The sequence below is a fragment of the Venturia canescens genome, chromosome 4 (assembly GCF_019457755.1).
Source record: "Venturia canescens isolate UGA chromosome 4, ASM1945775v1, whole genome shotgun sequence".
Taxonomy (NCBI): domain Eukaryota; kingdom Metazoa; phylum Arthropoda; class Insecta; order Hymenoptera; family Ichneumonidae; genus Venturia; species Venturia canescens.
The window spans coordinates 367,660-394,206 of record NC_057424.1 but is presented as its reverse complement, the minus strand read 5'-3'; the positions used below and the strand labels follow the sequence as shown (position 1 = coordinate 394,206).

Sequence of the window (26,547 nt, the reverse complement as noted above, 5' to 3'; positions counted from 1 at the left end):
CATAAATTACTTGTCCTTCGATTGATATCATAAATTTTAGTGCTGCACGTAACTCAAGTGGTAACTTTTTCAATTCATTAGAAAATACTTGGCTTCGAATTGATATAATAAATTTTAATGCTGCACGTAAATTAGATGGAATTTTTTTCAATTGATTTAGCTGTTCGAATCAAATAAGAAGAATGAGGCATCGGTTTCCAAAATGATTTCAAGCGCGATTTTTCGGTTTTTTATTTTTTACTTGTTATTTGATTCTTTTGACACTTTAAAAAATAGATACAGATTAGTTTTTTTTACAGATAATGTTTTTTCAAGATTTGTGAAAATTTTTTCGAATTGTTCTGTATTTTTTTTTATAAAATCATTTTTTTGACAATTTAAAAAGAAAATATTTTTAAAGTTTTTTTCATGGATGGAATTATCAGCAAACGAGGGACCATCAATGTACTTGTCCCAACCTTTTTTTTCCTAGGGGAAGTTTATGGTTTTACTATATTCGCATTACTGCTGTTGTTTTCCTACCTCCACTAATTGACTATGTATATAGTCAGCGCGCGAGAGAATTCTCGCGCGCTCGGCCGCTTTCGCTCATGTTTCCGCGCAATTTTCACCGATTTTTCAACATTGACACGAAAAATGAAGATTGAGATTTCATAGCTGAACAACACATCCCCTTTAAAAATCGGTTTGATGAATTGAAATTGAACGACTTTGGTGGCTCATACACATTCAATAATATTGCACTTTCAAGTTTGTACGGCGTGTGGGGCGCCATAAATTTAAGGCCCGTTACACACTGTCAATAATATTGCACAGTAATATTGCACAATAAGTTTGTATGGTGTGTAGTGCGCCATAAATTTAAGATAGCTCAAACTTTTGTTCAATGATTGCGCAATATTTCAATACTACATCTACACATTTAATAATATCGTGCAATCACCTATATTGCGCAATATTATTGACCGTGTGGAGCAGGCTTAAGCTCGCTCAAACTTCCGTTCAATCATTGTGCAATACCACCGCTACACGTTGAATAATATTGCGCAATATTATTGACCGTGTATAGGCCGCCTTCCAGAAGTATCCAGTTTTGCTGAAAAAAATAGTACTCCAAACTTCTGAGAACAATAAACATCTGGCAGCGTTTATATTTAGCACATAGGAAGTATCTATTAAAAACTAAATATCCAACAGCGTCTAGATTTTGCACCTATAGAAAGAATCTATCTATCAACACCTACCATTGTGCAAAAAAAAGATCCAACTTCAAGAATTTACATTTTTACAATACAAAAAACCATAACAGTATGTTTTTTCACTAATTTGTTAATAAAAAAAATAACGAATTTTCAGAAACATGCAATGCTTTTAAAAACATTGTGGACTTACTTTTTTGTTGAATTTTCGCCGGCTTCGTAGATTTGCTATATAAGAGCACTGCGCTGAAACAGAAACCACAACGATTTTTAACCATTAAAAATACAAGTAAAGAATATGCTGTGAACATAAGAATAAAACTTACCTTTTTTTCAATGAACGAGTTTATTTTAGTAGAGAAGAGATTGAGACGTTGTTCAATGAACGAGTTTATTTTAGTAGAGAAGAGATTGAGACGTTGATGCAATGTGCGTCAACAGGCACATAAACAGTGTTCATAAATTTGACAGTCTGGATGGCAAGAGGGGTATAGGAGGGGTAGGGACTAGGTTGGCCGAAAATGGCCGTCGTCACCATTTCCGGTCGGCCGAAGTCACTAGCCGAAAAAAATGATGTAAGATAGTTGTAGATACAAGGTACAGATGTCGCAATAAGCGTTTTCGTCGATATATATACATAAGACACATATCCGAGACTTGTTTTCGCAGCTGCACGTCATGTTGACGTGTGAGGTTATGATCCCCAAGGTGCTGTTCTGTACAGAGTGTATTTCAATCAAAAATCAAAATGTTTAGTAAGTGGATTATCAGTGACGTGAATAATTGGTGTTCAATAATAATAATAACAACAAAACAACAACAATTGTAATAATGATGGTGATAATGATGATGATGATGATAATTATTTACAATAAAAACGTGTATATAATAAATCGAGTTCTTGTAATAATTTATTTTGAAAAATCTTTCTCCTCTCATCTGAATGGAAATATTGAGCGATGTACAGATAATAGTTTTTCTGTAAGGAATGCCAGAAAATCGTTTTTGAGGGATCAGCAGCTCGCATTGTGGTTAGATATCATTATATTGTCCAGTCATTTATGTATGAAATTTCGATGTAAAAAAGAAAAATAAAAGGTGAAATGGGTGGATATGTTAAAACAAAAATATTTTCTTATAAAACTATGTTCATAGTTCATATCGCTTTCCCTAATACGATCTATTAATTAATCAACTTCATGATCCATATTTTTATAGATTCGAGAATAGTGGAGCGTTGAAAAAATTTGCAACGATATGTTTTTATTGCTTTTTCACTTCAAATTTGGTTATAATTCGTTCATGATATTTTTCTTATCACCACCAATGGTTTATCGTATCTGCTGTATGAATTTATCCGCTTGCACGTAAACATGGATGCTAAAAGACGTTTGACCACGCTTTTTGATATGACTCACGATTTATATATATTATAAGTTTTGTTCGCATGATTCTAAAATAGCGTGTTGTGGTGTAGTCGTCAACGTAACGGGTTCGCAGTTCGAAGGTTACGGGGTCGAGGTTCACTCGTAATCAATTTTTTTTTCAATCCATATGACCCAGGAAATGTTCAGTGCTTTGGATGTCAAATCGGAGCTAAAAAGAATTGGAAGGAAACATGGTTGTCGAGGAAGGCTCAATCTCGGGTGACTTGACTACACATTCCATAGCAAATGAGCATCGTAATGCAGTGGTCAGCGTTGCAGGATTGTAATTTGAGGGTCCCGAGATCGGGATTCATCTAGAATGTGACTTCCAATCTATTTCTCTTTCTCTTTTTAATCAATTTTTTTTGTTGCCCTATGCTGGCAATACAGCAGCACTGCATGTTGGTCAAAATGTAAATTTCTCAAATTTATTACATACAATTTAAAAAAAGGAAAAGTGTGTCCAATTTTATAACTCTTCACGATAGTCAAACATTGTGAAAAACTTAGTTATAAGTTTAAGAAAATGATTGCCAGCGATAGCACAGAGAATCAGGATAAAAATGGATCATAACCGACGCAGGAGGATAGCAAAAATGAGCAGGAAAACGACAATAAATCAAACAATTTTTTGTTTATTATAAATATTTAAAATATTCAACTTTTTAAACATTTTTTATATTTAACATAAAACATCATTATATTTTTGATAATTAACTTCTTGAATTTTTTTTAATTTTAATCAACTTTTCGAAATTTTTTCATTTTTATTATTAATCGATATCAATTTTTTTCATTATCGGTCAATGGCCCATGGTCATAATGGCTGAGCCCAATGCGCCGTCCGCGGTACGGATTAGAGATCTGATACAACGTATCAACTAAACGGGCCATCGCATTGCGATGTGCGCGTTCGTGGTATGCCCACCTCTGCTGTCGACCTAAAAAAAAAGAGAAAGATTAAGCACATCCTTATTAAACAGAAAAAACAAATAGCATGCAAATGAAAAAAGAAACGAAAGAAGAACAGAGAAAAAGAAAAAGAGAGAAAATGTGGAGCACAAGAAAAAAGCAAGCATAAAATTGATGAAAAAAAGGCGAGAAAAATAAAGCGAAAAAAAAAATTTCAGAATATGAAAAAGCGATTATTGATGAAGAGAGATAGAAAAAGGAAGTGAAGCACACGAATCGAAAAAATGAAAAAAATACAAAAGGAAAAGATGAAGGAAGAGAAAGAGGAGATGGAAATGAAAAAAGCAAGAATAGAATTGTGAACAAATGAAAACGAAAGGAGCACAGAGAGAAAGAGAAAAAGAAAGAAAAGGTGAAAACATAAAATGATGAACAAAGGGCAAGAAAAATGATTAAATTCAACGAATAGCAATGAAAAAAGCGGAAAAAAGCACAGAGAAAAGCAGAGAAAAAGGGGAGCACATAAAGAAAAACAAGCATAAAAAAAGGCAGGAAAAATGATTCAAGCTAAAAAAGCAAGATTCCAGGAAATGAAAAAAGAAATATGAACAACGTGGTTATTAATAAAGAGAGAGAGAGAGAGAAAGAGGAGATAGAGCACATGAATTGAAAAAGAGAATGAAAAGATCAAGAAATGAAGCACATGATTATAAATATTGAAAAAAGAGAACGAAGGAAGTCAGAGAAATAAATCAGTATAAAAAAGAGAAAAAGTGAAAGATAAGAAAAAGAGAAACGCGAGCACAGAATTTTGAAATAGGCAGGAAAAATGATTACAGCGAAAGAAAGATTTCAAGAATTGAAGAAAGAAAGGATGAAGCATGTCATATTGTCAAAGTAACAGAAAGAGGAAATGTAGCACACAATCTTGGAAAAAAAGAAGAAGCAAAAGTAAAAGGGATAGATAAAAAAGAGAGAAAATAGAAGTAATTTTTAAAATTCACCTCCTCGGCGTGGCCCAACTCGATTCACTGGCGGTCGCTGTCCACCTGTAGGTTGTCGCTGGCGCCTATTCTGACCACGCTGGTCCATCGGCTCACACTGGCGCTGATTATTTGGCGGAGGCTGATCAGGGGGCAGCTGTCGCCTATTTTCCAGAGCATCAGGCTGTGGAGATGGAGGAGGCCGCTGTCCTGGGGGCAGTGGGTAGTCGCTCTCGATTTGTGCCTCATTGTGGATTATGTCACCTGGTCCCCGTTGGTCTCGGTTGTAATCATGAAGCGCTGAAACAAAAATGATGTTAGAAGGTTGTAATTCAGTTTTGCTACAAAACTTTTTTAATAGTCTACTGCTAGAAAAGTTTCGTAGCAAAACTGAGTTACATTCTGGCTTCACGCCAATAATTATGGAACACAGTTTGTTTGTTCCGTGACACGTTTAACTTGGACACTGACTTGGATGTAACACTGTTAACGTTGTCAGCGTACGTCCAAGTTAAACATGCTCATACTCACTAAACGTCACGAAAAAAACAAACTGTGTAGATTGTTTTTTCTGTAATAGTCAGTGAGTATGAGCACGTTTAATTTGGACGTAACGCTGTTGTAGCGTCCAAGTTAGACGTGCTCGTACTCACTGAATATCACGGAAAAAACAAACTGTTTTTTCCGTAATGTTCAGTGAGTATGAACGCGTTTAACTTGAACGCTGACGCGGACATAACGCTATTAACGTTGTTAGCGTCCAAGTTAAACGCGGCATGCTCATACTCACTGAACATCACGGAAAAAACAACTAAAAAAAAATAATATCAAAAACTCACCCATATCGATGTCGTCCAGTATGACCTAAAACATAAAGAAAAAACACCTTCGTTATTATTTATAACTATGAAATGAAAAATGAGTATATTGTGTAGTACTTACGTCGTCCCCTTGTACAGCCATTGTTGTAGTCACCGCGTCGTTTTGATTTTCATTTGCTTTGCGGTATCTTGCCGCGCGTGGCGTTGACCATGAACCATATATTTACGGAGATCTCCATCTTCAAGATATTTACCAACCATGCGATAGTATATCATGAAGACGTTCAGTCGGTAACGATTTCACATTAAACAAAACTCGCATTGAATGAAATGTCAATTAGATCCATTTCGAAAATCATTCTGTTAATTCTTGAATGAATGAATGAATATTACGAAAGTCGTTAATTTCTTTTTGCATAAATTATTTGAGAGGAAACAGAGAAGTGCAAAAATCGCTAGCGCTGTCACACTTGCGCTCCAAATTGGCGATCCACACTAAGCATGCAACGCCTAGCGGATTTTTCTTGAACTGCTGTTGGAGTGCAAAGCAGACAACCTGTCACATAATATTAATGTCGTTAAGTGGTTTTTGGAGCAGTTATCAGCAAAAATGTATGTATTCATAAATTTGTCGGAGTTTTAAATACGACTGGTCCATGTTTCCAATGCTAAATCATGCACAACTGTCAAAATTGCACTCCAATAGCGCTATTTTTCCGAGGGACACGAGCGCCGCCATCGGTAGTGTAGATCGCCAATATTTCACACACGACCTCAAACGTACATGAATTTTTTAAGATTGGAGACTACGTTTACACGAAATTATTACGTGAATCCTACTAACTCAATCATCTTATCAGAATATTTCGGGAATCGTTCAAAACCTAATGAATAAATTTTTTTCGTTTTAATTTTTTTGTTTGTTTGTAATTATTCTCGTTTGTATTTTATTCCGTTTGTAATTTTTTTCGTTTGTAATTTTTTTCTTTGCATTTTTTTCGTTTGTGATTTTTTTCTTTGTCTGTTTTTGTGATTCTAATTTTAGCAAAAATTCACTCTGACAACTTTGCATCTGAATCGGTAATTTTTCATCGGCGGGTAATTTGTTCATGCTCGTAATTTTCCGAATGCTTCTGTATTATTGTTTTGTTCATAATTTTTTGCTACTTATTTTTTTTTCATTTGTAATTTCTTTGTCCTTCATTTTTTTTATAATATCATTATGTTTGTAATTTTTTTCATTCGTCATCCGATGTACTTGTCACTTTTACTTTTATTATTTGACAACGTTTTGTTCCTTTCGAACTAAACGTTTTTCATGCATTATCATGATTCAGCAAGTTTATTTTATTCATTACGTTTGAAATAGTTTTTTTATAACTTTTATCGTAATTGCTCATTTGAAGCAAGTTCCGAGAGATTCTTCTAAAATCATCGTGCATTGGTTTTTTTTGATAGTTTCTATAGGGTTAATTTTTTTATGACAATTATTCATACATTATAATAGGACAATTATTCATACATTATGTTTAATCAATATTTGATGAGGACAATTGTGCAAAGATCTCTACATGAGTAACACGTAGGGGTTTCACTGAGATTACTGTCCAGGTGACATAAATGTACGTGTCTCCAATTTTTTCTCTCAGCATTCATGCTGTTTTTTTGGGATATCGTGAACCTAAACCTGAATATAGAAGACCAATGGAGTTTATACCTTCATACCCACCGCCATCAATGCAATGTGAAATGATAAGATAATATTACAGGTAGATTGCATTGGAATGTCGAATTTGTAATTAGATTCGCTCATTATCGTAGGATGTCGACCGTACTCCACTGTGCAATACTCATTACCGTACCAGCAACTGATGAGCGCGGTGTTACTAGGGTGCGACAAATACGTTTCTGCTTAATTCAAATTTTCATGTGTTTTTGACTATAAAATTTGAATATTGAATAAATATAGTTGTGTGCTCTTAAAAAATAACAATACGAAACTGCTCTGTAAATGGGTGAGTACTATATTTTAAACCATCGTTTGAAAGTATCGGCATCTCTTCTTTCTGTATATAACAGAGAAAGGAAAAATCTTCCTTTTTTTCAGATGCCCAGAAACAAAATCCATCATGGAATGGTGACCAAAACCAACAAGATTCATCACGGATTGGTGACCAAAAATCAACCTCGTCAGTCAAAGTAGATAACAAACAAGGTTATACGATATCTTGAAATATATTTAATAATTAGTAGTATATACGATCTTGTATTATATAATTAACTCATAGTATCTTATTTTTCAGTTGAGCAAGTCAGACCATCACGATGGAAGCGTGCAGGAAAAAAATGCCGAAAAAACGAAGAAGATGCTCAAAAACGACTCCAATACTTATTAAAACAATTATCGACTCCTCGTCGCTATAATTGAAAAAAGCTAACATGTAGATCTCATTCAAGGTTTAAAAAGAATAAAAAATGAGTAAAATTAGTTGAAACCCATAAATAACATGTTTTTTATTCTTAAATATTGAGATTGTGTCCTTAAATAACTATAGGACTCCAGAGACCAAAACACTCAATCTTCTTTCAAAATAACGATATTGATCGATTGAAACAATGAAATCAAACTCAAGCAGAATCAGTTTTAAAAAAAAATCATTTTATTACATTTAAGTTGTTTTAGGTATTTACAAACACACACATACACATACACACGCACGCGGGCATATTTTATTTCGAATTGTTTTACTTTGTTGGAATTAAAGTGAAAACTCTGCGAGATTATCAATTTAGTCTTTTTTATGAAAGGATTCAAAAATTTATATACTTGCATTCCACCAAAAACGAAAAAAAAATGATTTCCACGATGCTGAAGTTTGCAACGTTGGAGTCCAACGAAATGAACAAAAAAAAAACGTTTTTAATTCATCAATTATTTATTTCACGAATCATTGCTGCAGCTTGAAATGTGACGAATTGGAAATTCGGCAGGGAACAAAAACTTCAGCGCCATTGATTTCCTCAGATTTGCTTTGCCAATAGCAAGCACTTTTGAATAATCTGTAATGTGGCTGCAAATTCAGCGCTTTTCTCCAACGTATCAAGCAATCCATCAACGTCCCCATAAAATTCTCCTCCAAATCTTGACGAGTCAGAACAGACCTAAAAAATTTACTTTGTAAATAGTTCAACGAGCTCGTGTAGTTGTTGAAACAACTGATGCCCGTATTTTTCGAAAATGACACGAACGCTAACCAAGCCACGAGTCAGTAACTTCTAGTCAGCAACAATACTGCTTTTGGGATTTTTAATCAATTCAATGATTTCGAGAAACAAAGCTGCAAAAATATGAAATTATAAATATTTAAGAAAAAATATGGCTATCGAGAATTTTGAAGAAACTAGTCTTTCAAATCCAAAATTACAATAATTTTCATCATCGACTAATTCATATTCTATCAAAAAATAAAAATTGTCATTAAACCAAAAGATTTTAAAAGCGACAGACTTGAATGCAACGTTCATATCAACATTGTGATCGTAGAAAATCACTCCGTGTCGGTTTGAGTTCAGAAAAGTTAGCAGAAAATTGTGCACGTTTCCACTGTAATCTACCAATGTCAAAAAATCGAATTGAAGCTTGAATGAACAAAAATCAATTGACTGTAGAATTTTTATTCAAATCGTTTCTACTAATTATACTGATATTGAATATACTGAGTATTAAACATAACGCTGAATGAGTTTATCGGTCTAGTGTTTTATATTCCGATTTAGGATGATTTATTAGAAGGTAATGTTAATTTTATATTCCGATTAGAAGGTAATGATTAAAAAATAATGAGTTACCTTTATTTCTTTCGGACAAAATCTTTGCTGGTCTGTTTGGCTTTTTTAACCAGACAAATTTTTGAGTCCCTTCCAACTGAACAGCGAGACAAGACTCTACGAACCAAACCCCAAAATTTCAGTGTCGTAGATCAACTTGAGGAAAAAGAATCATTTCTATGGGCTTGAATTGTTGCGACAAAGTCTCTAAAATTTGAATGTGATGAATCAATAATCTTCCAGGTAAACCACCAAGCGTAACTATTGATGCCAAAGACCATGCCTGGCATTGCTCTAACTTGATCGTGTACCATGAATGTTAAATAAGAATTAATGAAGCGGCAAAAAGCCTCTTCTACATTTCATCGGTACTGGAGATATCATGACAAGATTCTGCAATCAAAAACATTAAATTACTGTTCTATTGGAAAAACATTTACCAGACAATCTTTTAACAAATGACATTTCTAATTGATTCTATTGAATAATTATCAGCCTTTTGAGAGTTCTCTTTAAATCAAACAAATTAATGATGAACATGTTTTCACTTACTTAATTGAAATCAGAAACATTGCCTCTGTAACCTGTGAGCATTCTCCATCTTCATTTTTTTACAGGTTAATGCGTCAAATCCTTAACTAGATGAAGCTTTTCTCTAAATTGCTGACAATTTCTGAGTCTGAACAATTTCGGAGAGAGCTTATGAATTATTGCCGTGGCAAAGAAATATGCAGAGACATGGATTATTTTTTTTTTTTTAAATCCGGAGTACACATTGTCGAAGAAAAAATCCTTAATCAAAATATTTTATTTCGTTTTACCATCGATACGAAAAGTATCATAAGAGGCTTTGGAACCAATTTTTTTTTTCGGTCTTGTACACTACCTGACAGTCTCCTGTAACGTTGTTGATAACCATTACACAACACTCTTGAATTCCTCTGTCTTTACAATTTTCTTTTCCTCTTCTTCACTTTTTTTTCGCCACTTTCACTAAACTACCGAAAAAAAAACATTGTCCTGCTTGTCTATTTCTTTTCACAGAAATTGAGACAGTATCGGTGAGCTGTCACATTCGTCGCGATCTTTATAACCTCACTGACATTCATATATAAACAACACACCATACGTTATTCACGGAAATATACATAGGTATATAAAATGTATTATGGCACCAGAAAAAAATATATAGGTATATAAAATGTATTATGGCACCAGATTTGTAACTAAATAAAAAACAAATAAACATCAAAAATGTGTGCGAAAATCCGACCTATTTTTTGATGCTATTAAAAAATAAATAATTAATATCTCTTCAATGCGTTAAGCTACAGAGCTCGAAGAGGTCGCAAAAGAAAGACAAAAAAAAATAAAAAATACGTCAACTTATAATATTCTCTGGAATACTATAGTTAATTAATTATTGAAGAAACAAATTTTGAAAATTTTCGAAAACAATTGGAAACGCTATCGCTCCGGTAAAGAGTCTCTGGCAGCAACTCGTCATGTCATGTTGTTGTTATAAATGTACTTGTCTCAGAGTCGCTGCCGCGACTCTAGATCCTCGGTCGGTGGACGCCCCGTGCGGGCGTCGCACGACCGACGAAAAAAAAGTCAGCACAATTACAGAGTCCCTGGGCACAAAACCGCGATGCTTCGTCTACGTAGGCTATCGGGAGAAAGGCGAATTTGGGATCGTCCGAATATCTCGAAAGTTGCGTATCTTGTGAGTGTACTCGGCGCTCTTGACGCGTGTTGCGGTCGAACGGGTAAACGGCGGGCTTGGATACTCGCTCGAATCTTGAGTCCAATCCCACCGGATCGACCACGTGTGCGTAACATTTGGATTAACGAAATTCCCACTCTCCCTATCTCCGATACGGGTGGGTGGTGTAGACCACATGGCACTCACCCTTAAAGCTCGCGGGGTCGTCTACGACCTTTGCGAACAGTGTCGGGTCAGCTGCAAAGCAAAGTAGCGGGCTCGCGTTCATTCGTCGATATGTGGGAGGGGGTTAGCGCTGAGCGCCCTCGACCGTGACTCGTCCGATGCATAGCATCATGGTCGTGGAGGGAGCTCCACCAACACGAGTAGACTTGTCTATCCTCACGAAAGTGAGGTGAAGGTGTGCGGAGGTCCTGTTCAGCTCGATAGGTGTGTCTGCCCGTCCCTACTCTGAGCTGCAGGATCTGTCGGTGAACGATGTGTTGATAAGCGGGTTTCGCAGGGGACGATCCAGGCGTCTTCGTGACCGGGTCCTTTCGGGCTTGGCGCTCCCGCGCACCCGAGCTGGCGTTGCCACCGCCTGGCTGGCTAGGAGCCTAAAGTGGAAGTAGGTCATGCTATGGCCTGCGAGTGTCTGACCAATGACATGCAAGATTGGGACCATGGGGACCGGGAAGCCCCTTCGGCGACTTCGGTCGTCGTTGCCCGGTCAGATGGGTTTGGCCTCGTGGGGGCAGTTGGTAGCGAGCGTGTGAGTTGCGCTAAAAATCAGCTCGGGAGCGGTCCCTCCTTAGGCCGTAGGGAGGTCCTAGAAAGTACTCCCCGCCTTACCAAGGTGTCTGCTCAGGCTAGCCCCCGAAAGGAAAATTGGGAGCCACGTGTGGCGCGCTGATACGGCGTATCCGGACCCCTCGCACTTGGGTGCCGTGTCGTAAGCCGACAGGCGGAGACGGCACGTTAAATACAAAAAGGTGATTAGTGTCCCTATCTCCGACGACGAAGAACCATAATTTCCTTTAGATATCGTCAACGCAAGCATGAGCGAGCTACGTAAAATCTCTCGGACGGTGGACGCCCGGTGCGGGCGTCGCACGACCGACGAAAAATTTCGCCCAATTTCAAGGTACCTGGGCACGTAACCGCGCATTTTCCTCGACGCACGCTATCGAGGGAACGAACGTCGTCGGGAGACGTAGCGAAACTCGTCTCGTAGGGTCTAACGGGGAAACGAGAAATCCTCGGTCGGTGGACGCCCCGTGCGGGCGTCGCACGACCGACGAAAAAAAGTCAGCACAATTACAGAGTCCCTGGGCACAAAACCGCGATGCTTCGTCTACGTAGGCTATCGGGAGAAAGGCGAATTTGGGATCGTCCGAATATCTCGAAAGTTGCGTATCTTGTGAGTGTACTCGGCGCTCTTGACGCGTGTTGCGGTCGAACGGGTAAACGGCGGGCTTGGATACTCGCTCGAATCTTGAGTCCAATCCCACCGGATCGTCCACGTGTGCGTAACATTTGGATTAACGAAATTCCCACTGTCCCTATCTCCGATACGGGTGGGTGGTGTAGACCACATGGCACTCACCCTTAAAGCTCGCGGGGTCGTCTACGACCTTTGCGAACAGTGTCGGGTCAGCTGCAAAGCAAAGTAGCGGGCTCGCGTTCATTCGTCGATATGTGGGAGGGGGTTAGCGCTGAGCGCCCTCGACCGTGACTCGTCCGATGCATAGCATCATGGTCGTGGAGGGAGCTCCACCAACACGAGTAGACTTGTCTATCCTCACGAAAGTGAGGTGAAGGTGTGCGGAGGTCCTGTACAGCTCGATAGGTGTGTCTGCCTGTCCCTACTCTGAGCTGCAGGATCTGTCGGTGAACGGATTGTTGATAAGCGGGTTTCGCAGGGGAGGATCCAGGCGTCTTCGTGACCCGGTCCTTTCGGGCTTGGCGCTCCCGCGCACCCGAGCTGGCGTTGCCACCGCCTGGCTGGCTAGGAGCCTAAAGTGGAAGTAGGTCATGCTATGGCCTGCGAGTGTCTGACCAATGACATGCAAGATTGGGACCATGGGGACCGGGAAGCCCCTTCGGCGACTTCGGTCGTCGTTGCCCGGTCAGATGGGTTTGGCCTCGTGGGGGCAGTTGGCAGCGAGCGTGTGAGTTGCGCTAAAAATCAGCTCGGGAGCGGTCCCTCCTTAGGCCGTAGGGAGGTCCTAGAAAGTACTCCCCGCCTTACCAAGGTGTCTGCTCGGGCTAGCCCCCGAAAAGAAAATTGGGAGCCACGTGTGGCGCGCTGATACGGCGTATCCGGACCCCTCGCACTTGGGTGCCGTGTCGTAAGCCGACAGGCGGAGACAGCACGTTAAATACAACAGGTAGACGTATGTCCCTATCTCCGACGACGAAGAACCATAATTTCCTTTAGATATCGTCAACGCAAGCATGAGCGAGCTACGTAAAATCTCTCGGTCGGTGGACGCCCGGTGCGGGCGTCGCACGACCGACGAAAAATTTCGCCCAATTTCAAGGTACCTGGGCACGTAACTGCGCATTTTCCTCGACGCACGCCATCGAGGGAACGAACGTCGTCGGGAGACGTAGCGAAACTCGTCTCGTAGGGTCTAACGGGGAAACGAGAAATCCTCGGTCGGTGGACGCCCCGTGCGGGCGTCGCACGACCGACGAAAAAAAGTCAGCACAATTACAGAGTCCCTGGGCACAAAACCGCGATGCTTCGTCTACGTAGGCTATCGGGAGAAAGGCGAATTTGGGATCGTCCGAATATCTCGAAAGTTGCGTATCTTGTGAGCGTACTCGGCGCTCTTGACGCGTGTTGCGGTCGAACGGGTAAACGGCGGGCTTGGATACTCGCTCGAATCTTGAGTCCAATCCCACCGGATCGACCACGTGTGCGTAACATTTGGATTAACGAAATTCCCACTGTCCCTATCTCCGACAGGTGGGTGGTGTAGACCACATGGCACCCACCCTTAAAACCCGCGGGGTCGTCTACGACCTTTGCGGGCCGCCGACCACAGAGCAAAGCAGCGGGTCCGTGGGTATTCTAGACATGTGGGAGAGGATACGCGAGAGCGCCCTCGACCGTGACTCGTCCGATGCCTAGCATCATGGTCGTGGAGGGAGCTCCACTTACACGAGGAGACTGTGTGTTTCTTTTTTGAACGCATGCTCGCCGTCCACGAAAGTGGGCGTGTGCGGGTTGACGCTGGCTCTCTGGGTGGATAAGGTCCCCTGGGGAAACCTGGGGGCACCTTGGGAGCCAGCGAGGTTGAACGCGGCCGGATGGCAAGTGAGAGGAAGTGTGTGGTTGTGTCGGGTCGTCGGCGCTGACTCAGCGGCGGCACGAGTAAATGTGAGTCTCTTGCCTTGGGCGGTTGCGGCACCCAACCGCCCACTGGCAAGCAAGACCCGTGAAAGTGCCGCCCGGTCCTGTGCCGACGAACGAACGACGGAGATGGGCGTGTGTGGTGCATGTGTGGTGTTGAGTGGTCCTGCAGCCGGGAGGTCTGTCTGCCCATCCTTCTCGGAGCTGCAGGACCCAGGTGATGTGTTTGGGTTTTGGTGTTGTGCGTGCGGGTGACGCAGGGGAGGATCCAGGCGTCTTCGTGACCCGGTCCTTTCGGGTCCGGCGCACCCGCGTACCCGAGCTGGCGTTGCCACCGCCTGGCTGGCTAGAAGCCTAATGTGGAAGTAGGTCATGTTATGGCCTGCGAGTGTCCGACCAATGACATGCAAGATTGGGACCATGGGGACCGGGAGCCCCGGTGATGGCTCCGGCCGTCACCGCCCGGTCAGATGGGTTTGGCCTCGTGGGGGCAGTTGGTAGCGAGCGTGTGAGTTGCGCTAAAAATCAGCTCGGGAGCGGTCCCTCCTTAGGCCGTAGGGAGGTCCTAGAAAGTACTCCCCGCCTTACCAAGGTGTCTGCTCGGGCTAGCCCCCGAAAGGAAAATTGGGAGCCACGTGTGGCGCGCTGATACGGCGTATCCGGACCCCTCGCACTTGGGTGCCGTGTCGTAAGCCGACAGGCGGAGACGGCACGTTAAATACAACAGGTAGACGTATGTCCCTATCTCCGACGACGAAGAACCATAATTTCCTTTAGATATCGTCAACGCAAGCATGAGCGAGCTACGTAAAATCTCTCGGTCGAAAAATTTCGCCCAATTTCAAGGTACCTGGGCACGTAACCGCGCATTTTCCTTGACGCACGCCATCGAGGGAACGAACGTCGTCGGGAGACGTAGCGAAACTCGTCTCGTAGGGTCTAACGGGGAAACGAGAAATCCTCGGTCGGTGGACGCCCCGTGCGGGCGTCGCACGACCGACGAAAAAATGTTTCAATTTCTCAGAATATTATCTTCCATAACTCCAACAGCTCGGCTAATGTATATTTTTGTACCCATTCGTCGTGCTTCGTCAAACGCGGACAGAAGCGAGCATAATCATTACAAATCTATTTCTATTTGTCTTCCCCATGTATATTGATTTCAAGTTCTTCATTTCGATATTGTTGAATTATTACATTGTTCATATTGACAAAACGTAGATTAAAAATTGTCAAACTGTCCGAAGAACTTTGTTAACTCATCCTCCCTGCTCGTCAAGAGTGGAGCTTCGAGTTTTTCCCCCTTTACCGCCATGCTTAAGACCGCTCGGCTGCAGGCCAAGTTACGGCGCCCTCGTACTAGTATCAGAGAGTAAAAGGTCGTCGTCGTCGTCGTCGACGACGACGAGTACAAAGTCAATGAGTTTTGTACTATGGGTATGTTTTCGTAAACATTTCTCCATGCCTTATACTGGATGCTATTAAATTTTTTTGTTTTCTCTCGTTCGGAGTGAAAAACATTTCGAGAAATTCGCCCAACGCAGCATGACCACGGGTCGGTGTCTATGACCGAATGGCCCTTTACGTGGTCGACGCCATAGGCGGTTTTAAACGAAAAATACGCGTTCTTCGTGAACGCAAATTTTACCGAGCATCGACTCACCCGTTACCGGGCGAGAACACACAACGAGAAACGTATGTTTCATACGATAGTGTCTCTGACGGGGGAAACAAAGTTTTTTCCGAGGCACTTCGAGTCGCTTTGTGAATGAATATTCCTAGCGTCGAGTATCTAAAAGTTGAGAGTGTTTGAAACGTAGCCGAATGCGGGTTAGCATTTTCATGATTGATTTTGTCTTAAGAAAAGTAAAGGGTCGTGATTCGCTGTTAATGCGGCGGATCGCACTCTACGAGAGCTCTCTCCGAGCTCATGGGCGTATTTGTATACGTTACACGAAGCTCCCTGGTTGATCCTGCCAGTAGTCATATGCTTGTCTCAAAGATTAAGCCATGCCTGTCTCAGTACATGCCGTATTAAGGTGAAACCGCGAATGGCTCATTAAATCAGTTATGGTTCCTTAGATCGTACCCACATTTGCTTGGATAACTGTGGTAATAGTAGAGCTAATACATGCAAACCAGAGTTCCGACCAGAGATGGGAGGAACGCTTTTATTAGATCAAAACCAATCGGTGGCGGGCTCGCCTGTCCACCGTTTATCTTGGTGACTCTGAATAACTTTGTGCTGATCGCACGGTCTTGTACCGGCGACGCATCTTTCAAATGTCTGCCTTATCAACTGTCGATGGTAGGTTCTGCGCCTACCATGGTTGTAACGGGTAACGGGGAATCAGGGTTTGATTCCGGAGAGGGAGCCTGAGAAACGGCTACCACATCCAAGGAAGGCAGCAGGCGCGCAAATTACCCACTCCCGGCACGGGGAGGTAGTGACGAAAAATAACGATACGGGACTCATCCGAGGCCCCGTAATCGGAATGAGTACACTTTAAATCCTTTAACGAGGATCCATTGGAGGGCAAGTCTGGTGCCAGCAGCCGCGGTAATTCCAGCTCCAATAGCGTATATTAAAGTTGTTGCGGTTAAAAAGCTCGTAGTTGAATCTGTGTGTCACGATGTTGGTTCACCGCTCGCGGTGTTTAACTAGCATGCCGTGAGACGTCCTACCGGTGGGCTTAGCTCTTCACGGGGCGGTCCAACTAATATCCCATCGTGGTGCTCTTCATTGAGTGTCGAGGTGGACCGGTACGTTTACTTTGAACAAATTAGAGTGCTTAAAGCAGGCTATCTTCGCCTGAATACTGTGTGCATGGAATAATGGAACCACCCATAAAAAAAACTTTAAACAAAATTTTTTTTTAATTGTAAAAAAAATTATTTCATAAAAAAAAATACAGAACAATTCTAAAAAAATTTTACAAATCTTGAAAAAACGTTATATTAAAAAAAAACTAATCTGCATCTATTTTTTAAAGTGTCAAAAGAATCAAATAACAAGTAAAAAATAATAAACCGAAAAATCGCCCTTGAAATCATTTTGGAAACCGATGCCTCATTCTTCTTATTTGATTCGAACAGCTAAATCAATTGAAAAAAATTCCATCTAATTTACGTGCAACATTAAAATTTATTATATCAATTCGAGGCCAAGTATTTTCTAATGAATTGAAAAAAGTTACCATTTGAATTACGTGCAGCACTAAAATTTATGATATCAATCGGTGGACAAGTATTTTATTAGTAACTCCAAATTTTGACATTATTGAATTGTTCTAAGAAGCTTTCAAATCCAAAAGAATCACATGCAATCTAGTCATTTCTTACTCTATGGTGGCAGAGACTTATAAGAAAATCGATTCTTCTCAGACTTTCAGGATCCTCTGGTATTTTTCACAAAATTCAACGTCGATTGGATCGATACAAATTATGTTTAAATAAAAGTACTTGTCCGGCCCATGACTTTCCGTTTAAATTGTTTATCCAAATAAAAATCAGGGCTTGTCTAGAACTGATGGATCACAAGTATTCATGCAGAGGGAATTGAGAGAATTATATTCAAGTAATTTTTACTTAATTGCACTAATTTAATAAAATACGTAATCAAATTGTTCCGCAATATACAAGGGATATTATTGTGCATCGATAAATGAAAAAAATTATACATAATATATATGTTCAAGCTTCCAAAATAACTCTCCAGTTTATATTCCATGATGGCAAATTTTACTTCCCACTTATTCTTCCAGCGAACGAATTCATTTCGGAATAAGAACTAACCTATACTATTATTAAGAATATTAAACTAATAATGAATCGCATTTCAATAAATTTTTGACCAGATTCTGCTGTACAATTTCGTTTTTTATGATTGATTTTTTATTGAATGGATAGTGATGGGCCGGACAAGTACTTTTATTTAAACATAATTTGTATCTATCCAATCGACGTTGAATTTTGTGAAAAATACCAGAGGATCCTGAAAGTCTGAGAAGAATCGATTTTCTTATAAGTCTCTGCCACCATAGAGTAAGAAATGACTAGATTGCATGTGATTCTTTTGGATTTGAAAGCTTCTTAGAACAATTCAATAATGTCAAAATTTGGAGTTACTAATAAAATACTTGTCCACCGATTGATATCATAAATTTTAGTGCTGCACGTAATTCAAATGGTAACTTTTTTCAATTCATTAGAAAATACTTGGCCTCGAATTGATATAATAAATTTTAATGTTGCACGTAAATTAGATGGAATTTTTTTCAATTGATTTAGCTGTTCGAATCAAATGAGAAGAATGAGGCATCGGTTTCCAAAATGATTTCAAGGGCGATTTTTCGGTTTATTATTTTTTACTTGTTATTTGATTCTTTTGACACTTTAAAAAATAGATGCAGATTAGTTTTTTTTTAATATAACGTTTTTTCAAGATTTGTAAAATTTTTTTAGAATTGTTCTGTATTTTTTTTTATGAAATAATTTTTTTTACAATTAAAAAAAAATTTTGTTTAAAGTTTTTTTTATGGGTGGAATTATCAGCAAACGAGGGACCATCAATGTACTTGTCCCAACCTTTTTTTCCCTAGGGGAAGTTTATGGTTTGATATCACGTCTTTTTTCTCAAAAGATCCTTATTTATGTTCAGATGACTATAAGATTTTAGTTTAAATATCTATGAATTGTTTATAATTTTCGGCGTATAACGTTGGTTTTCACGAAAAAAGACCTATTTTTCGTCGAAATTGTACTGAAAATATTTCGATAGAGGTTTATTCTTGGACTTTGGTGATTTTTCTCCTTGTCTTCTAATATGTTTCGTCCATTGGGAACTCAAGAGCATGGAGCAATGCGTGTTGCGGGCCGAGATATGATTTTCGGCTGATAACGTTAGGAAAAAGAAAGGAAAACAGGAAAGATAGATCAAATTCAAGACACAACAAATCCAACAGAATTGGCCCTTTTTAAATGTTGCTTTTGCATTCTGAATCTAGACATTTTCGTGTCATTCAAAACGTGTCCCCGATGAAATATATTTCCAAAGTTTGCAAGTGGCCGCTGAGATCCAATTATCTACAGTTTGATAGTTGCTGAAAAAAGGCACCCGGAAACATTTATTATGTCAGAACTCAAAGAAGCAAAAAAAACTGAGCGTACTTAATTCAACAGAGCAACGGAATTCAAAGACGTTTAAGGTATCTGCATTGGTTTTGGAGAAAAACCATTTCAGGAGAATTCAGGAATGAATTTAAAAGTTTAAAAACTCAGAATAAAATAGACAACGGAAACTTTAGGAATTTAGAAAAGCTGAAGACGTTTGTGATGAATTTTTGAGATTACATGTTACGGTTGGAGTAAAAAATTTAAATGATTGGCACACATGTTGCGACACAAAAATATGAAAGTTTGGAGGTATTTGCTTCATATCGCAGTAATACAAACTTCAATAGTATTTAAAAAGAAATACTTTAAAACTTGCTAAACCAAGTTCTATTACTCATTCTCATAATCAAAGATAGGGGGTGATACTTAACGCACATATTTATGCACAGAAATTTCAGAGTTCGCAGGTATCTGCTGCGATTCAATGTATCTGCGCAATAAATTTTGAAGACAGCAATTTAAAATCTATCCATAAATGAGCAACTGAGGACTTCTGTGATGAGTTTTTTACTTCATATGTATGTTACAGTTAGTTTTAAAAAGTAAAATGAGTGGCACAGTATATCAATTTTATAATTCGCAGATTTTTGCTGTATTTCGAAAATCCAAATCTATAGTATTATAGAGAAAAGTTGGCAAAAGTCATGATGTTACGTTGAAATGACATAGCGAATATTGTATTCAGAAATTCTGTATGTTCCCATGGATGTTAGCTGGCATTATATTTGATCACATCCAAAACTGAGCAACTGTAGACTTAGCGTAATGAATCTTTTCACTAATAATTCCACATTTGTAGTTTGCAAAGTGGGAATACTCAACATACATGTCATTTCATAAGTATTGTTGTCAAAATTTGTGTTTGCCTACTGCATTCCAAAGATTCGACTTTTCATATGATCAGCAAACAAAGCATCCAAAGACTTTTTGGAGTAAGTTTCAAAATTTGTTACTCGATAGACCAGGTGGAAAAAGAATAACTACACTTATATCAAGACCAGAAACTGTTTTGAGAATCTGATGTACAAAATGTGAGATTGATGATCATAGCTGGAAACCTCTTGAATCACGTTACCACAATCAGCATGAAGAAATAGTAGAAAATCATAGGACACATATTAAGCAATTAATTAATGATATGTATCGATCCGCTGCAAACCGATGGAGTGAAAACAAGGATCGGAGAGGGCAGAGCCAAACTGAATATGAGCAAAATATGGGAAACATGAGAAATAAATTAGAAAACATTTATTCAATTAAAGTTTACAACATCATTCTAACAGTTCTGTGTGTTTTTGTTGTATTTATTCATATATATAATCTGACGCCTTCATATATATAACCTAGCCTACTGACGATATATTTACACTGCACAATATTTCTCGCACTCTGATTTAATTGAAAGATTACTTTAGTTAACGCTTATTTCCAGTCGAACAAAATAATGAAATCTTGAAAAGTTTTCGTTGACATATGCATCGCGCATTTTTTATATCCTTTTTCGCACACATATCACAGACTACATTTACGCGGCCGCTTCGATACTGGTTTAGTATATCACAAAATTTAACGAAATAAATAGTAATATGCACTTCGTTAGATGACGAAAATTATTTTTAGTCATCCCGCACGCACTTCATAACATCATAACCCCAAACGTCAACATGACGTGAAACTTCGGCTGGTGACTTTCGAGCTCTCGGCATGTGACGTCAGTCCGCGACACCGCCGCGAAGTTAGACCGAGGGACATGAGGCCTTTGATGGTATTATATACAGACATGTCAAATTTCTAAATGTGTTAGTAACTTTTGCATAATCTTGAGCCTGTGCAAAGTTTTTTCTCAGCAATTACGCTACTGATCGTGTTGGTTTCGGGCTCATTCGAAAGAGATTTTGAAATTTAGTCTCCAAACTAATTTTCGCTTAACAAAACATCTCTTGAGCTCCGCAATTCTAGAAAATGACATGCCAGTTTTACCCCCACTACCGCGAATAGTTTTATTCAGAGAAAAGATAGTCTCGGCGAGAGCCTCAGGCCAGCAGACGACAGGGCTGTCAATGTACTTGTCCCGAGACTCTACCGAGTCTCTTGATAGGATCTCGGTTCTATTTTGTTGGTTTTCGGAACACCGAGGTAATGATTAATAGGGACAGATGGGGGCATTCGTATTGCGACGTTAGAGGTGAAATTCTTGGATCGTCGCAAGACGGACAGAAGCGAAAGCATTTGCCAAAAATGTTTTCATTAATCAAGAACGAAAGTTAGAGGTTCGAAGGCGATCAGATACCGCCCTAGTTCTAACCATAAACGATGCCAGCTAGCGATCCGCCGAAGTTACTCCGATGACTCGGCGGGCAGCTTCCGGGAAACCAAAGCTTTTGGGTTCCGGGGGAAGTATGGTTGCAAAGCTGAAACTTAAAGGAATTGACGGAAGGGCACCACCAGGAGTGGAGCCTGCGGCTTAATTTGACTCAACACGGGAAACCTCACCAGGCCCGGACACCGGAAGGATTGACAGATTGATAGCTCTTTCTTGATTCGGTGGGTGGTGGTGCATGGCCGTTCTTAGTTGGTGGAGCGATTTGTCTGGTTAATTCCGATAACGAACGAGACTCTAGCCTGCTAAATAGGCGTACTTTCTGGTATCTCGAAGGCCCCCCCGGCTTCGGTCGGGCGGTTTTTACTACCGACGTACAAACAAATCTTCTTAGAGGGACAGGCGGCTTCTAGCCGCACGAGATTGAGCAATAACAGGTCTGTGATGCCCTTAGATGTTCTGGGCCGCACGCGCGCTACACTGAAGGAATCAGCGTGTCTTCCCTGGCCGAAAGGCCCCGGTAACCCGCTGAACCTCCTTCGTGCTAGGGATTGGGGCTTGCAATTATTCCCCATGAACGAGGAATTCCCAGTAAGCGCGAGTCATAAGCTCGCGTTGATTACGTCCCTGCCCTTTGTACACACCGCCCGTCGCTACTACCGATTGAATGATTTAGTGAGGTCTTCGGACTGGTGCGCGGCAATGCTACAGCATTGCCGATGTTGCCGGGAAGATGACCAAACTTGATCATTTAGAGGAAGTAAAAGTCGTAACAAGGTTTCCGTAGGTGAACCTGCGGAAGGATCATTAACGTATATAAAAGCGCTTGCCGTGCAAACGAGCAACAGCGATAATAAAGTTTTGTAATTCAAACAAATAAAGTTCAACACGCTCACAAGCGCGGTGTTGTTTTTGAGATTTTCGATTGGCGCTACCGTGATCATGTTGACGCATTTTCACAGTCCTTGTGCTCGTGCCATTCGGACGCAAACGCGTGCGCTATCCTGATAGAAAGAAAAACATCACGGATAGAATCTCGGGTGCGACAGGGAAGGGAAGAAAAAAAAGGTCCCTTCCGCGCGCCCCATTTGAACGAAGAAACGGTCGCGAGCTTTGAAGAAAACGAATGTCGAGTGAGGATGGGGGGGGGGAGGAGGAGAGGCCTTTTTGAAGCTTTTTTTTTCCCTCAATATTCTCTATTCGTTTCTTCATCTCGTTGTTTCTCTGCATTACTGCGCCGTAAGGCGGTTTCTCGTGTTGCTGCTGCTCACCGTTGGGCAACCTAATTGAGCCCCACTATTGCTCAGTAAAGGAAGCTCGCTATGCGCTCACGCGTTGTGCCTGTTTTCCGAGGTTTTTCAATGAAATTTCGCCCAAGAGTAAAAATCAGCGTGAGCAGCGCCGGGACCGCTTTTATCTTAGCGACGACACAACCATTACATGGCAAAGACACGCCGGGCTCGTTCCGGAGTCTTTAGTCGTCGCCGAGGCTTGCGGCCGTTTTGCTGTCGCGGCCTTGCGCTTGCGATCAACTGATTGCGCGCGCTTGTACCAGCGACTTCGCTCGTCGCGTCTCCCTTAAATTTTAGGGTTGGCGGGCTTGCGAAACCGTCCTTGTCGACGATGCTCGAATTTTTAAGAACAAGATTTATGAATAATGCTGTTTGTAACGCACAAATATGTTATTATATGATTACCCTGAACGGTGGATCACTTGGCTCGTGGGTCGATGAAGAACGCAGCTAATTGCGCGTCAACTTGTGAACTGCAGGACACATGAACATCGACATTTCGAACGCACATTGCGGTCCACGGATACAATTCCCGGACCACGCCTGGCTGAGGGTCGTTTATGCATAAAATTTAGACTGCTCTCGCGATGATTTCGTCATCGCGTGTAGCGAATGTATTGGGCGTTCGTTGACCCATGCCCTTGTACAAAGGGGGGGGGTGCGCGTCTGCGTCGCTTGAAATTAACGCGCTCTCCCGCAAGTCTCGGAGATCGAGTCCCTTCGATCCGGATTTCGTGAGCCAGCGTGTGCGAATCGCGAATTCATTTTCTCCCTTTGCCGGGGAGAAGTTCAAAGCTATTCGCATTCGCCCGCGATACTCTATGAGAATCGAACACAACCAAATGGCCGTTCCTTGAATTTTTCGAGTCGAGCGTGTGCGGAGATGATGGGAAAAGAGAGAGAGGGTGAGGCATGCCCCCCCGGACCGTGTTGTCCGGCGTTGTTTTTTTTTTTCCATTCTCGTGCGCAATACGCCGCTACTTTGATAAGTGAGCAGGCACGCCGCCGCCGAACGGCCGGTCGATCGAGTTCCGGAGCTAATTGTTAGTTTTTAAAGGACAGATACTGACCGGATCGCTCGCGCAACGGGGGCGAGCCCGCATGTAGCGTGTTTTTAAAGAATTGTTCGCACATACGAGAATCGGAAGGTGTCATTTGATGAAAGAAAAACAGCGTGGTCGAGCACGTGGTTCGGAGGTTGGGTAATCGAACGCGAAATGTTTCCACTTTGATTTTCACTCGTCTCGAACTGATCGCATCGCTCTTCCGCCAATGAAAAATTCATACGGAGAGAGAAATGTGTGTTGTGTATGTTGTTACCAAAAAAAATCACATGAAAGCTAGTCATTCGTTACTCTATGGTGGCAAAGACTTATAAGAAAATCGATTTTTCTCAGACTTTCAGGATCCTTTGGTATTATTCACACAATTCAACGTCGATTGGATCGATACAAATTATGTTTAAATAAGTGTTAAAAGTACTTGTCCGGCCCATCACTATTCATTTAATAAAAAATCAATCATAAAAAAACGAAATTGTACGGCAGAATCTGGTTAAAAATTTGTTGAAATGCGATTCATTATTAGTTTAATGCTTTTAATAATAGTATAGATTAGTTCTTATTCCGTATGGAATTCGTTCGCTGGAAGAATAAGTAGGAAGTAAAAATTGACATCATTAAATATAAACTGGACAGTTATTTTGGAAGCTTGAACATATATATTATGTACAATTTGTTTCATTTATCGATGCAGAATAAAATCCCTTGTATATTGCGGAATAATTTGATTCCGTTTTTTATTAAATTAGTGCAACTAAGTAAAAATTACTTGAAGATAATTGTCTCAATTCCCTCTGCATGAATACTTGTGACTTGTGAACCATCAGTTCTAGACAAGCCCTGATTTTTATTTGGATAAACAATTTAAACGGAAAGTGATGGGCCGGACAAGTACTTTTAACACTTATTTAAACATAATTTGTATCGATCCAATCGACGTTGAATTGTGTGAATAATACCAAAGGATCCTGAAAGTCTGAGAAAAATCGATTTTCTTATAAGTCTTTGCCACCATAGAGTAACGAATGACTAGCTTTCATGTGATTTTTTTTGGATTTAAAAGCTTTTTAGAACAATTTAATAACGTCAAAATTTGGAGTTACTAATAAAATACTTGTCCACTGATTGATATCATAAATTTTAGTGCTGCACGTAACTCAAGTGGTAACTTTTTCAATTCATTAGAAAATACTTGGCCTCGAATTGATATAATAAATTTTAATGCTGCACATAAATTAGATGGAATTTTTTTCAATTGATTTAGCTGTTCGAATCAAATAAGAAGAATGAGGCATCGATTTCCAAGTTTTTTTTTTATGGATGGAATTATCAGCAAACACGATACCATCAATGTACTTGTCCCAACCTTTTTTTCCCTAGGGGAAGTTTATGGTTTGATATCACGTCTTTTTTCTCGAAAATTCCTTATTTATGTTTTGATGAATAAATAATTTCAATTTAAATTGCTATGAATTATTTACGATTTACTGCTTATAACGTTGGTTTCCACGAAAAACGACCTATTTTTCGTCAAAATTGTGCTAGAAATATTTCGTCACAAGTCTGTCCTTGGACTTTGGCGATTTTTTTCCTTGTATTCTAATATGTTTTGTCAATTAAGAACCAAAGAGTATGGTGGAAAGCGGGTTGGAGGCCGAGATATAATTTTCGGCTTATAACGTTGGTTTTCACGAAAAAAGACCTATTTTTCGTCAAATTGTACTGGAAATATTTCGTCACAGGTCTGTTGTTGGACTTCAGCGATTTTTTTCCTTGTACTCTAATATGTTTTGGAAATTAGGAACCCAAGAGCACGGTGGAAAGCGGGTTGGAGGCCGAGATATGATTTTGGCTTGTAACATCAGATTCGTCGAAAAAAGACTGATACCGCACAATCAGTATACCAGTGAAGAACATTATACACTAATGCTGTAGGATTGTAATATATTTGATATTTTCTTACGGTTCGAAATCATTTTTGTTGTGTGATTTAAGAAGTTTTGTTTACATTTTTTGTGGTATAATGCGAAAACGGGCGATCATCAATGTAATTGTCCAAATTTTTTTTCTCCGAGAGAGGATTTTTACGGCTTGATATCAAATTTTTTTTCTGTGGTAGTTCTAAACCACAAAAAATATTCTTAAATAAGATTTTCTCAAGTTCTCCAATGTTTCTAATGTGATATTTGAAAATAATTCTCCTTTCTCCAATGATTTTCTTTAAGTTTTGTACAATTTATAACAGTTTGATATTCTTCGAATGTTTGAAGTGATATCCTCAATTTTTCAACCATTTCGAACATGTCTATAATTTTGTGGGATTAAAATCATATTCCGTAAGGTTTTTCAATATTTTGTATCATTGTGGAATTTTGCCTCTTCATTTATAAATTTTGTTTTCATCTGTTTTGATGAAATCATTGTGAATAAAGAAAACATGAAGATTTTTCAATGAAACGAATT

General features: G+C 40.0%; 1 protein-coding gene, 1 long non-coding RNA gene and 1 other non-coding gene across 3 annotated transcripts; 2 read left to right on the top strand and 1 right to left on the bottom strand.

The window, feature by feature from the left end:
* Positions 1-3,348: 3,348 nt before the first annotated feature.
* LOC122409358 (protein kinase C-like) lies at positions 3,349-5,421 on the bottom strand. The gene is made up of 3 exons (XM_043416847.1): positions 5,361-5,421; positions 4,543-4,821; positions 3,349-3,567 (listed from the first exon to the last, which is right to left on the bottom strand). Exons 1-3 carry the CDS (start codon positions 5,362-5,364, stop codon positions 3,410-3,412), a joined length of 441 nt encoding a protein of 146 aa, XP_043272782.1. The 5' UTR covers positions 5,365-5,421; the 3' UTR covers positions 3,349-3,409.
* Positions 5,422-6,990: 1,569 nt separating this feature from the next.
* LOC122409297 (uncharacterized) lies at positions 6,991-7,845 on the top strand. Its single transcript, XR_006260646.1, has 3 exons — positions 6,991-7,357; positions 7,450-7,557; positions 7,646-7,845. It is a non-coding gene; the product is annotated as an uncharacterized lncRNA (long non-coding RNA).
* A 15,580-nt stretch (positions 7,846-23,425) lies between these two features.
* LOC122410324 (5.8S ribosomal RNA) lies at positions 23,426-23,580 on the top strand. Its single transcript, XR_006260899.1, has one exon. It is a non-coding gene; the product is annotated as a 5.8S ribosomal RNA (ribosomal RNA).
* Positions 23,581-26,547: the final 2,967 nt, after the last annotated feature.